At 56.0% G+C, this 12995-nt stretch overlaps 1 protein-coding gene across 2 annotated transcripts; it reads right to left on the reverse strand.

Annotated features, from left to right (window-relative positions):
- Window positions 1–3354: 3354 nt before the first annotated feature.
- On the reverse strand, window positions 3355–11821 carry LOC135310517 (uncharacterized). 2 transcript variants are annotated; one of them, XM_064438396.1, is made up of 11 exons: window positions 11404–11820; window positions 9661–9903; window positions 7960–8250; window positions 7555–7652; window positions 6006–6198; window positions 5673–5784; window positions 5288–5534; window positions 4976–5015; window positions 4588–4693; window positions 4469–4515; window positions 3355–3926 (listed from the first exon to the last, which is right to left on the reverse strand). In XM_064438396.1, exons 1-10 carry the CDS (start codon window positions 11513–11515, stop codon window positions 4473–4475), a joined length of 1485 nt encoding a protein of 494 aa, XP_064294466.1. In that variant the 5' UTR covers window positions 11516–11820; the 3' UTR covers window positions 3355–3926; window positions 4469–4472. The 2 variants fall into 2 exon arrangements, with proteins under 2 accessions (XP_064294466.1, XP_064294465.1); XM_064438395.1 differs by lacking the exon at window positions 4976–5015 and having other exon boundaries at window positions 11404–11821.
- Between the last annotated feature and the right edge of the window lie 1174 nt (window positions 11822–12995).

Consider the following 12995-nt stretch of genomic DNA (forward strand, 5'->3'; position numbering starts at 1 on the left):
AGGCATGCTCCGTTGTGGGCTTATCCATGGCCGCACACTTTGAGGTGCTCTGGCATGACGCCATGCACAGCCACTGATGCTTCAAGGTGTACCTGCTGCAGCAAGGGCTCATCTACAGCCACAGACACTTCAAGGGGTACCTTCCCCAAGATGGATATATCCTTGGGCCACAGTTGCCTCGGAGGTATACCTACTGTGGCACAGACATAACCAAAGCCACAGATGCTTCGAGATATACCTGCTCTGGCATGGGCTTATACACAGCCACAGATGTTTTGGGGTGTCCTGCTCCCACATGGACTCATCCACAGGTCACAGTCCCTTTGACTCGAGTTCACGCTGGAGTTCCAGCCTGTCCAGTGCAGCAGCACAGAAACAGGAGCTGGGCCCTGGCCATCTGCCAGCGCAGGTGCATCGCCATGGCTGTTATCAGAACGTTCCCAGGCCCGGCAGGGTAAGGTGATAAGCAGTACAGCAGTACAGCAAGCAGCGAAAGCAAAAAGTGCCACTAATGCGCACTAGAGTTTAAGGCATACAGTAAGTATATACAGTAAGTCAGGCAAGCCTCATAGCAAGCACAAAAGCTGCCAATTAATAGCTAAACAGCAATAACCGCTATAAATTCCATCTAGCAGATTCCAATCAAATCTGTTGTTATCTCAAGCCTTTTGTGCCCCATGTTGGGCGCCAAAATGGACTGTCGTGGTTCAGCCCCAGTCAGCAGCCAAGCCCCACGCAGCCGCTCGCTCACTCCCCCCTGGTGGGACGGGGGAGAGAATCGGAAGAGCAAAAGTGAGGTAACTCATGGGTTGAGATAAAGACAGTTCAACAGGTAAAGCAAAAGCTGCGCATGGAAGCAAAGCAAAACAAGGAATTCATTCACTCCTTCCCATGGGCAGGCAGGTGCTCAGCCGTCTCCATTAAAGCAGGGCTCCATCACGTGTAACGGTTACTTGGGAAGACAAATGCCATCACTCCGAATGTCCCCCCTTCCTTCCTTCTTCCCCCAGCTTTATATACTGAGCATGACATCATATGGTGTGGAATATCCCTTTGGTCAGCTGGGGTCAGCTGTCCCGGCTGTGCCCCCTCCCACCTCCTTGTGCACCCGGCAGAGCACGGGCAGCTGAAAAAGTCCTTGACCAGTGTAAGCACTACTTAGCAACAACTAAAACATCTCTGCATTATCACCACTGTTTCCAGCAAAACTCCAAAACATAGTCTCATACTAGCTACTACGAAGAAATTTAACTCTATCCCAGCTGAAACCAGGACACGCTGTAAGATCTGTGGGCTCAGGAGTACAGGCTATCTGTCCTACTTTGGGAGAAGCATGAAGCCCAAGGCAGGGACAAATCACAATCCAGTAGGGCTAGCCTGGTCCTTCCCACCCCACAAAATCCCTTCCTGTGGCTCCATCTTCCTGATGCTGATCCAGGTGCCACACCCCTGCCATCTCCAGAGAGGCTCCCTCAACAGCCTGTCTGGCTTCGCCATGGCACCCCAGGTTGTAAAGGCTCAACTTAGATATACTGGATGTGGTTCCAGCAGGAAGTGATGCACCATGAAGACTGGTTCTGCCTTTGCTGCTCAAGGGTGAGGGGCCTCAGAGCCAGGACTGACCCCATGGCTTTGTTTTGTGTCTTACCAATAAAGACTCTGTGCTGGCCATGGTGATGGTGACCTCTGATCTTCACTCTTCTTCCAGGTTTGACCTGGAACAGGGGCTGCAAAGCATCTGAGAGCACACAGGTCCCACAGCTCTGGCCACAGAATGGGCACAGGACACACTCCTGCCCAAGATGTGTGTTGAGGGACATCACCCTTCACTGATTCCCACCACACACCCCATCCAAACTCATGTGAGAGCTGCCCTGCACAGTTGGGGTTCGGAAAGGCTGTCAGGCACCACTCAGGGACATGGGGTCACAGCATCCTTGCTCGTGGCGTCCCCTCAACAAGGTGCAGGTAGCTCCCTGCATAGGGGTGTAGAATCATACAATGGTTTAGGTTGGAAGTGACGTGTAGAGGTCATCGAGTCCAACCCCCCTGCAGTGAACAGAGACATCTTCAACTAGATCAGGTTGCTCAGAGCCCCATCCAACCTGACCTTGAATGTTTCTAGGGATGGGGCATTGACTACCTCTCTGGGCAACCTGTGCCAGTGTTTCACCACCTTCATGGTAAAATTTTCTTTCCTTATATCCAGTCTAAATCTACCCTCTTTAGTTTAAAACCATTACCCCTTGTCCTGTCACACCAAGCCTTGCTAAAGAGATTGTTCCCATCCTTCTTATAGTCCCCCTTTAAGTATTGAAAGGCCACAATAAGGTCTGCCTGCAGCCTTCTCTTCTCCAGGCTGAACAACCCCAACTCCCTCAGCATGTACTTGTAGGAGAGGTGCTCCAGCCCTTGGATCATATTTGTGGCCTCCTCTAGACCCACTCCAACAGGGCTATGTCTCTCCTGTGCTGAGGGCTCCAGAGCTGGATGCAGCACTGCGGGGCAGGGGGGTTCACCAGAGCAGAGTAGAGGGGCGGAATCGCTTCCCGTGACCTGCTGGCCACGCTTCTTTTGACACAGCCAAGGATATGGTAGGCTCTCTGGGCTGGAAGTGCACATTGTTGGCTCATGTCCAGCTTTTCATCCACCAGTACCCCCAAGTCCTTCTTGGCAGAGCTCCTCCCAGTCCCTTCATCCCCCAGCCTGTATTGGTACCAGAGGTTGCCTCAACCCAGTTGCAGGACCTTGCACTTGGCCTTGTTGAACCTCATGAGTTTCTTACAGGCCCACCTCTCCAGCTTGTCTAGGTCTCCCTGGATGACATCCCATCCTTCTGGAGTGTCAACTGCACCGCTCAGCTTGGTGTCATTTGCAAACTTGCTGAGGGTGCACTTGATCCCACTATGTCATTGATGAAGATATTAAACAGTACTGATCCCAGTAGGGACCCTTGAGGGACACCACTCATCACCAGTCTCCATCTGGACATCGAGCCTCTGGATGCGACCATCCAGCCAGTTCCTCATCCACTGAACAGTCCACCTATCAAACCTGTATCTCTCCAATTTAGAGAGAAGGACGCTTGGGGGACCGTGTGAAAGGCTTTACAGAAGTCCAGACTGATGACATCTGTAGCTCTTCCCTTGTCCACTCATGTGGTCACTCCATCATAGAAGGCCACTAGGTTGGTCAGGCAGGACTTGGCCTTGGTGAAGCCATGCTGGCTGCCTTGGATCACCCCCCTGTCCTCCATATTCCTTAGCATAGCTTCTAGGAGGATCTGTTCCATGATCTTCCCAGGTACAGAGGTGAGGCTGACACACAAGGGCAATGAGGGGACAAGGCAGGAGCTGTAGTGGGCCAGGCAGCCCCTTCCAAACCACAAGCCTTTATTTGTTGTCCAGGCAGAGCCACAAAGGCAGCCCAGTCAAGCCAAACTCTAGCAGAGCCCTAGGTTTGGCTGAATATCAGCAGATGGAGTGGGAAGAGGAGCTGGGAACCCAGGGTATGGTGGGAGCATGGACCGTCCCTCAGCCTGAGCCCATGTGAGTCAGGGACTGGGAAATCTGGTGTACAGTTCCTGCTTCCAGAAAAGCAGAAACAAAATCAAAGTCTAAAAAAAGGAACTACAGAAAGTCACATTCAAAGGCCTCAAAACAGCAGTAAGCACAAGCTAGGAGGTGAAGGGTGTGAGGAAAGAAAAAGCTCACAACCCTCTTGGCCTCCTGTTTTCCTCTTGCTCTCCTGAGTTGGATGGGACCTTCAGGGCTGGTCACAGTTACAGGACAGCCAGGAGCCTGGCAGCCATCGGCACTGAGCTGGGGTCATCCTCCCCATCTTCTCCACTCCTTCACTGCTCTGAATGTCTCCTGTGATCCTGGGCAGGGGCTGCAGTGACTGATCTCCATCCTGGCCACCTTTACCTGTGAAGACCAACAGCACCCAGGGCAGAGGCTGTTGCATGCCCTCAGCTGTGTGTGGAGCCCACACCAGCACAGCTGCCTGTACACATGAGTGTCTGAGACAGTGCCTGCCACAACCCAACCCCTTTGTCCCAGCTGTCCCCAACTACATGTCCCCAGAGGTGCCCACCAGTGCCCAGGTGAGAACAGCAGTCCCTCAGCCTGACCCTCCTGAGACCCTTCCCCGTAGATCTCTCCCCTGAGGGGGGTGAAACAGCCATAGGTCCCTCAGAGGGCTGAGCCATGTCCCAACCTTCGGGATGCCTGTCTTTGCTGCCTGGAGCCACACTATGCTGCTGTGTGGGGCTGAGTGGGCAGAGCCATCCTGACCATTCCCAGCACTGCAGGGCTGGGGCAAATGGGGAAGCATGTCAGTGAGGAGGATGAGCAGATGTTTCTCCTGAGGGTCAGACTCCCGTGGGAGATCTCTGCTCTCCTTCCAGCTACCATCCAGCCCTACAGCCCTTTCTGTAAAGGTGGTCCAGAAAATTGCATTTTCATACCTTTTTAATTAACCTCCTTGGCATTGCTGGGGAAAGACTTCCTTCTCCTGGAAAGGAAAAGGTGAGTAAGAGACTGGCATTGCCCAAGGCCCTGCTGAACCTGTCCCCCACCTACCCACCTGGAAAGCACGAACCACAGGATCCCTGCAGAAAGGAGGAGGAGCACCAACAGCACAAAAACACCAACGACAGTCCCACGCCATGGGCCCGGAGGCTGCCCTGAAACTAACAGAGAGCTAGAAGTGGGTGCCACAACTTGGGCCACATGCTGGCAATGCTCCAACAACGGCAAAAGCTGTATGCAAGTGTCTAGATGTGTATCTTGGCTAAGGTTTCTTCTAGGATGGAGGATCACCCCATGTATGGGAAATGAAAGGAGTCCTCTGTTCCCATGAGACCCCCCAGGTCCTGTGCTCAGCCAGATCCTCTCCACGGTAAGTGGCCAGGCTGGGGAAAGGGAAGATGCAGGAGAGAGGCTTGAGCACATGGAGCAGGGAGACCACTTACCAAGAGAGAAGCTGTAGCACACACAGGTGAACTTCTCTGCCTGTTGGAAGAGGTGGGAGGGAAAGCTCAGGCCGCCCCTGCCCCACTGCCCATACTGGGGGAAAAAGCCTCACGGCCACCAAACACCCCAGCTGTGGCCAAGGAGCCCGGGGACAGTGTCCTGCCAAGGCAGGTGGGCTCTCAGCGCAGGGGCTGGGAGCAGAGCCCGTACAGCACTGCCGCTCACCATCAGCAGCCAGCCCAGACCCCACCGAGGAGCCCATCCCCAGCTGGCAGCGTCCCTGGGGAGATGGAGCCCCCCGCGGTGGGTACCTGCTGTGAGCGGTGGACGAGGCGGAGAAGGGCCGTGTAGTTGGAGCCCGGCTGGAGGGCAGCATTGTGGTAACCCTCCCCATGGGTCCCGTCACCCAGCACAAAGTCTGTGGGGGCGGTGAGGTTGAGCACGGCGGCCGTGTAGGTGTCAGGCTGCAGGCTGGCGTTGAAGGACTGCGGATCCCCCAGGCAGGCGCCTTCTACCGCTGTGCCGTTGTGCGTCGCAGCCACGATGAGCTGGTGCTCCCTGCAAGGCAGGGTGGTGAGAGGGCTGGGGGAGATGGGGATGGGGAGAGAGGGATGGAGGCAGCTGCAGGCAAGCGCTGCCAATGGGGAAACCCATCTCGGCGCTGCGGAGAGCAGAGCTGCCGGGAGCTGCACTCACCTCGCCGCCTGGGAGGGTCGGGCAATGGGGCGGAGGGGAAGCACGGCTGTCCCTTGAGATGGGGAGATGTCGCGGACACTGCGACAGCTGGTGTCGAGAGGGTGTGGGGTGTCTGGAGGGGAAGGCCCGGAGCATGAGACTCAGCAGGCAGCACGGCGGGGGCTACGGAGGGAGCAGGGGCAGCCCCGGGCAGTGCAGGCTGCAGAGCACAGCTCCTCTGTGCCCAGGCTCCTCCACGCCAGCCAGAGGCCATAGGGCTGGGGACAGCGAGCTGCCTCAGCCAGGGCCCAGGCCATGGCCACCCTGGAGGGACTGGGACACAGCAAGCCTTACCTGAACTCTTGGTCTGAAACTCCCACAGCGATGCAGCCCCAGCTCCGGCAGCCGTGAGTCCCTGCATCGTCACCACGTAGCTGCTGCCGGGGCTGTGCTCAGGCAGCGGGTGCTCCGTGACGGAGCCGCTCAGCCGCAGCCGCTCCATCTCCAGGAAGCGGCCGTCCCGTGTGCTCCTCGTCGTGATGTTCAGCTGGGGGCAGGAGACAGAGCTGGAGGGCAGCAGCTGCCACCTGCCCTCCGGGAACCTGCCCACAGCACAGCGAGGCAGAGCAAAGCACCCCTGCAAGCCTCCCCTTCCCTGCGCTTGCCCCAGTTGTGGAAGGCTCCCAGAGAGGCACCAGCAGGAGCCTCAGCCCCATGCGTGGACCTCACGGCAGACGAGGGGAGGAGAGGAGGAGTTTGGAGACAACACTGAACGCGTCACAGCGGCTGCCTCTTGAGCAAAGGGCCAAGCCTCCGTGAAGAGTGGAGGACAAGCAGGAGGCCGCTCCTTTGAGGAGGTGTCTCTAGGTGGAATGAGCCCGAGGCCAGGACACCGGTATGGTATTGCAACACCGCGGGCACTGTGATGGCTTTCCCCACAAGAGGAGCCCTGAACTTCCCTTTCTTCCTGTGCTAGCTTGGGCTCCAAAGGCTTTGTCTGCATGAAAAGGGGATGACAGTTCCCACAAGGGATACAGGTGGAGGATCCCCGTTTGCCAACGCATCGTCTGAATTTCTCCTGAGATCTTGGGCCGGCCTCACTGCTGTGAGGGTCTTCATGGAAAAGACATCTTGGGAATATGCAAAAAAGGAGCTAACCAAAACCAGAAAACGGCTTCTTTTCACAAACAGAGGTGTGTGGGAACAGGAACCAGCTGGAGCAGACCCACAAGCAACGCCGTCAGGGCCCCTCTTTGCTGGTTTCTCCAGGGAAGAGCTAAGAGGGGCATGATGAACCAGCGTGTCTGCAGCCCTGTCACCCCACTGAGAGGCCTGTCCACAAAGAAGGCATAGAGCACACTGGTAAGGGTCTCACCCTGCCGCAGTGCTAGAAAGCAGGCCTGCACTGTGGGTAACGCCCCAAACCCACGGACAAGGGAGGTGCTTCTAGCCAGGGAAATGCAAAGGAACAAAGCAAGTCTCCCGGAAAAGGGTTTTTCAGAGGACGCCTCAAACCACAGGCTTCCCTGTTGCAAGAACCAGAAACAAGCACGCAAGAGGCACAGGAAAGAGTGGGAGGCCACCCCGGCAGACACATCACCAAGTGCTGCACACTGAGCTGCAAAGTCTGCCAAACCCCAGTCAGCAAACCAAGCGGGGAAGCCCAGAGGGGAGGGAGCACCCACCACTTCTCTGGGCAGCGCCACAGCACGAGGAGTGTTGAGGGTGAGGCAGAAAATGCTCGTGCTCATCACAGCCAGGTGTTCACCCGGAGTGGCTGGGAAGTGCCGGCCATCACGCTTTCCTTTCTCCGCTCTCCCCCAGGCTGCCCGCACAGAGCTCCAGGCAGGGAAGCGCCTGGCAAGGTGAGGGGGACAAAGAGGAGCCCACGGTTCCCAGGTACCTGGTATCCAATGATCTCCCCTTTGCAGGAGGGCAGCGCCTGCCACCGGAGGGAACCCGTGCTGGGATCCAGCCACAGCTTCTCTGGTTTGTCGGGCACTGGAAGCACAGGAGGATGGGGTCACACGTGGGGCCAGTGAGGATTTGTCCCCCACAAAGGCTGTACTTATTGCAGCAGCAGCAATGGTGTCATGAGGAAGGGAAGAGAGAGGAGGGCACATGCAGTTCTCTGGGGTCCTGCGCAGCCCCTTTCCCACAGGATCCGAGCAGCTCCAAATCCAAGACCATCACTGCAGGGAGCAGATGCTCAGGCTGAACTGCCAGGCAAAGGGAACATTTATCCTCCTTCCCTATCTGTGACACAGCCCAGGACTGTCCCTTCTCTCCCATACTCGTGTGCACATACCTGTTTCCTTTGTCCTGACCAACCATGTGAAAAGGACCGTGCTGGGTGGCAGGGAGATGGTGACACTGTAGACAGTGAAGGGCTGCAGAGGCGGGCAGGTGAATGTTCCCTCCTGGCCATGTAGCATCTCCTCTCCCTTCACCTCCTCAGCCTCACAGGGAGGGGAGGAAGGCCCTGCCAGACGGCACGTGGCCCGCATGCGCTGGCAGGTGTCAGGGAGCCTGCACGTCCAGTTCAGTTTGATGGTGGTGCTGGAAATCTCCAGGGTCTCAGGGAGGACCTGGAGGACCTCTGTGAAGGAAACATCACAAGATGGTCACTCCCTTCCCTTGGCCTCCCAGCCTTGCAAGGGTGCTGCCGTTGGGCAGCCCTGCTCCCCACCCAGCCGGGAGGCAGGGAAAGCGGGAGGCTGAAAGTGGTCACTCCAGGTCTCTGGTAGGGGAGCACAAGGAGTCTGGACAGGAATGAATGTGGCTGGCTGTGTGGACTGCTATTGCTCAAGGCAATTTTCCCCACCGAGTCAAAACTGAGGTCTGCGTGGGTCCCAGCATCTCTACAGTCCAACAGATGCAGCTCTTAGAAAGACCTAACCCTTTGTTGCTCTCCATAGACCCCAGGAGAAAGGTTCCTTTTCCCTGGCAGTATAGTGAGAGATAGAGCTCTAGTACGCTACACGGAGTAGCCCTCCTGCACCACATCCCCAGGAAGGGGATGAGGAGAAAAAGGGCCCCATGCTGCTTCCCCCAGGCCTCACAGGAAAGGCCAGGAGGAGCAGGACCTCAAGGGACTGGGGCACCCACGATGGCCTCGTGCTATGCTCAAAGCTTGCACACTGACTGAGGGACCAGCATTTGAGCCTGGTGCCTTGAGGCATCATCTGAGAAGACAGGGCTATTCCGTGCCTTAGGAACCTGTCACATAAAGTCAGCAGAGCACTCAAGGGGGCCAGACTGGATACCCTGAAATCTTGGTCCACGCATGGAACTGTTTCTAGGGTGGGGGTGGGTTACAGAAGCACCATCCCCTCTCCCTCCCACAGACCTCCCAACCTACCCATGCTCACAGCTGCCTGCAAGGAGCCACTCCTGAGACCTCACCTGGGCCATGGCCCAGGTCTCAGGGCACTCAGTGAGCTGAGGAGCAGCAGAGGACTCTTGTTCTCAAAACTTCAGGGACCTCTCACCGGGTTCCCAAACCAGCCCACTACTGCCCTGTTCTGCCTTGGAGGGGACCTCAGTGCCCCAAGTGGTGAGAAGATGGTGCCAAGCCTTTGCCCACCATGACACAGAGCCTGGAAAGGACCAGACTATGGGGAGCAAGCTGTGATACTCACAGCTGCACGGTCTGAGAAGGCACAGGCAGCAGAGCCCTCTGATCCCCCTGCCCCAGCCATGATGCCATGCAGACCACAGCCTCCACCACACACAGCTCTCCCATGCTTCTCTTCTTTGTGCACATGCAGTAGCCAGTAGCCCTCAGGAGGACCCTTATCACTTTCAGCAAGGACCTCCCACCAACTGCTGAACCACAGGCGGGGCTCAGAGCAGGCTCAGGGGCTGCCTCCATAATGCCTTCAGCAGCACCTACCGTCTCCCCAGGCAGGCAGAGAGCCTGAAACCTCCTGTGCACGCACAGCCTGCCTTCCCCTGCTCGAGAAGGGCCGAGCGGGGCAGCCAGCAGAGCTTCTGATGCCTCCCTTACCCATGCACCTCATGTCGGACTGAATGCGGATCCATCTGCCGCTGCTGTCCCTTCTACGCCAAACTTCCCTGTATATGGGTTTCCCATAGCTGATGGAATGGACTTCACTTGAACATTTGATGTGGGTGAAGGACGGCTGGAAACCCTCAGGGCAGCTCAGCATCACTTCTTCATCCTTCTTGTAATTCTCCTGGTCTGGTGCCAGCCGGAGTCTTGAGTCCCACCAGGGCCTTTGGCAGGTTTCTGGCAGAATTGGAAGTGGGTGTTATTTGGTCTTGGAGGTGATGAGGTGGGGCAGGGGTGGGTGGTGGGAGAGAAAGTTCCTGAAGGGGGAGGGAAGGTGACATGTCCATCTGCCAGGATGTGGTTTTCTGGGAGGGGCATCTCCTTGTGTACCACAGGCATGAATGATGACTCATCCATGAACTTCCTCCGTGCACCCACTTCCTTCCAGGGTCACTCTATTCCCTCCTCCATTGCCCACAGCAGGGTGCTTCTCCAGTCCCCCCTGTAGTGGGAGACCCCTTCCAGCTACCTTTCAGACATGTCACCCACTCCAGCTCAGGCTGACCTTATTGAGTCATGGCCCACCAGCCCTGCTGGAGTGTATATCTCTCCTGCCACAGCTCACCCCTTCCACAGGGATCAGAAGTGCCCCTGTTACACTTCTGGGATCCCTGTGCTGACTCAGTCAGTCCCTCAGCTACTCTCCTATTTCCATCTGCCTCCTCCTTCTCTGTGTCACCGTGGAGTGGGACATGGAGATGAGCAATGCCTTCTCCATTCAAGTCCCCTGCTTTACCACAGCCCCTTCCCCTTTTCCCTGCCACAAGCCTTGCTCCCTCCTCCACATCCCCTCCTCACCACATTCCCCATCCTCTGGGCTGAGCAGGCACAGGCTGTCCCAGAATTCTTCTCAGTCGTACAGGGGGAGGCTTTATGGCAATGATTCCTACAGGCAGGGATGCTGGCACCTGTGAAGGAGCCATTCCCTGTTCCAGCCTCTTCAAGAGGCTCTGAGAGGTCTCAAAAGTGCTAAAATACAAACTTTCTTCTGCCAAAGGGTCAGAGAAGGGATCTGACAAGATTGAGACCATCTTCTGAGCAGCCATGAAGAAGTACAGACATGCTGGTGAACAAGCCACTTACAGTCAGCTTTGCTCTCAAACCGCCCTGATTACAGAAGGCAAGAAATGCCTAGCTGAGCACTGCAGTCAGCATCTGTGTCCCACAGGCACACAGCCACAACATACCCCATGCACGGGCACAAAGCCACTCTCCATGCCCAGTCCCATCCAGCTTGCAAAGCGGCAGCAAGTACCTTTTTGCTGTGCTCTCAGCAGGCAGTGTCCCTCAGACACACCTGAAGATAAGATGTGTACAGAAAGTGGTAGCCCTGCTCCCTGAAGACCCTTCCCCTCATTCACAATGCATGAATTCATGCTTGAGTCTTGCCTGCAGCCTTCAGGGAACGACTGGCAAACTGGCTCTGTGAAGGGCATGACCCATCCCTGACTATCCAGCTCAATCCCATCCTTCCCACAGCACCCCCAGTGCACCCACAGCATAGCTTTTTCCCCCTGGTGTCTCCCAGAGACAGCAGACAGCCCAGATGACACAGCCCTCAGGGGTCCACCTGGGCTCCAGCTCCATCCAGGGCTGCATGCATTAAAGTTGCATATCAAACTTGGATGGGGAAGAGCAGCAAAATCTCTCCAGGGGTGAAGAGGAACTGCTTCTTACCTGTTTCTGAAGTCTCTGCTTGGACCTTGGGATCAGGTTCTTCCTGGCCCTGTGCTGCCAGCAGAGATACAAACACCAGGAGAAAGCTTGGAGCCAGTAACTGCAGGGTCATGCTACCATGAAGTCCCCAAGCAGGACTGAAATCTCAGCCCCACTCGCTGTCTCTGAGCCCAGGCACCTGTAGCTGACTACGAGACTTGCAACCACAGGAAGGAAACAACAGACAACAGACTCATGGGGAAATCTCATGAGATACAGGGGGTTTCCTCTTTGGGGAGAGAACCTGCCATCAGTATTAGCGCTGCTGCTTTTTGCTGCCTTTTTTGTCCAGGTGCACTCAGGCTCTGGTACTCAGCAGAAGAACCCCTGTCACCAGGATCCCAGAGTTTTCCCCCAAACCCTCTTAGTTACCAAAGTGCATTCAGGAAGCACTGCTCCTATTTCTGAGGCAATACCCATGTGTTTCCCAACACCACTGCATGGGTTTTAGAGTTGTGATGAGTCACTGTACTTCCCCTCAATGATCACAGGAGATGGAGGACCTTTGAGAAGGCACATAAAAAGCTGGCAAGAAGCAAGGATAGGAATGGGGATGTGAACTGCAAGGAGTACCTCAATGCCTGAAATAGTCCTTGGTCCTTCTGAAAGACACACTCAACCCACACCCTCTCTCATCCTTCCCTGCTCCTCTATCACCATCTGCCTCCTCCTCCTCAGCTTAGCAACACTCTCCTCTGTCCCCAAATGTGCAGACCATCCTGCCCTCCAGTGCCAGCTGAGTGCCTGAGGAAACCCTCAGAACTACTAAACCATACCCCTTGCTCCACACCAGCCCCTACTTTTCTATTCCTCCAGAACCTCCCATGGGCCCACATGGGATGTCTCAGATCCCAGAGGGCTGGGTGATCAGACACGGGGGCTGCAGAGGAGCAAAGACCATGCTTGTCCCTCAGCTTTGCCCTCAACACGTGCACAGGACACCCTCCTGCCCAGGACATGCTGGGGGAGGAACCACCACTCACTGGTTCCCAAAACACACCCCATCCAAACACATGTCAGAGCTGCCCAGCACAGCTCCAAGCCACAGCATCCCTGCTCATGGACTCCCTCAGCACGGTGCAGTTAGCTCAGTATCCCACAGGGAATATGACCCCATGATGGCAATGAGTGGGCAGCACCTTCCAAACCACATCCATTATTGATTGTCCAGGCAGAGCAGGCAGAGCCACAAGGCCAACAGCCCTGGCTTTGACTGGATATGGAGGTACAGAGTTGGGAGTGGGGCAACCCAGGAGGTTCCAGGAGCACAAACCAATCCTCCATTTCCCCATATCCCAACCCTGCATATTCCCCTCTCCAACCAGCAACAGCCACATGGGCTTAAACTCCCTCTTCCCCTTGCTGCCCAATACCCATCAAGAACAGCTCCATCAGGCATGCAGGTCACACCAATGACAGCCCATGAGGAGACGCTTTAATTCCAGGGGCCAGTTCCAGGTACCACGATGATGGTCAGCCAGCTCATAGTTAAGACCATGCTTCTTGTAGAATGGGGAAGAGAGAAGGTTGGAACCCAAAGCATTGTACTGGGA

The sequence above is a fragment of the Phalacrocorax carbo genome, chromosome Z (assembly GCF_963921805.1).
Source record: "Phalacrocorax carbo chromosome Z, bPhaCar2.1, whole genome shotgun sequence".
Classification (NCBI taxonomy): domain Eukaryota; kingdom Metazoa; phylum Chordata; class Aves; order Suliformes; family Phalacrocoracidae; genus Phalacrocorax; species Phalacrocorax carbo.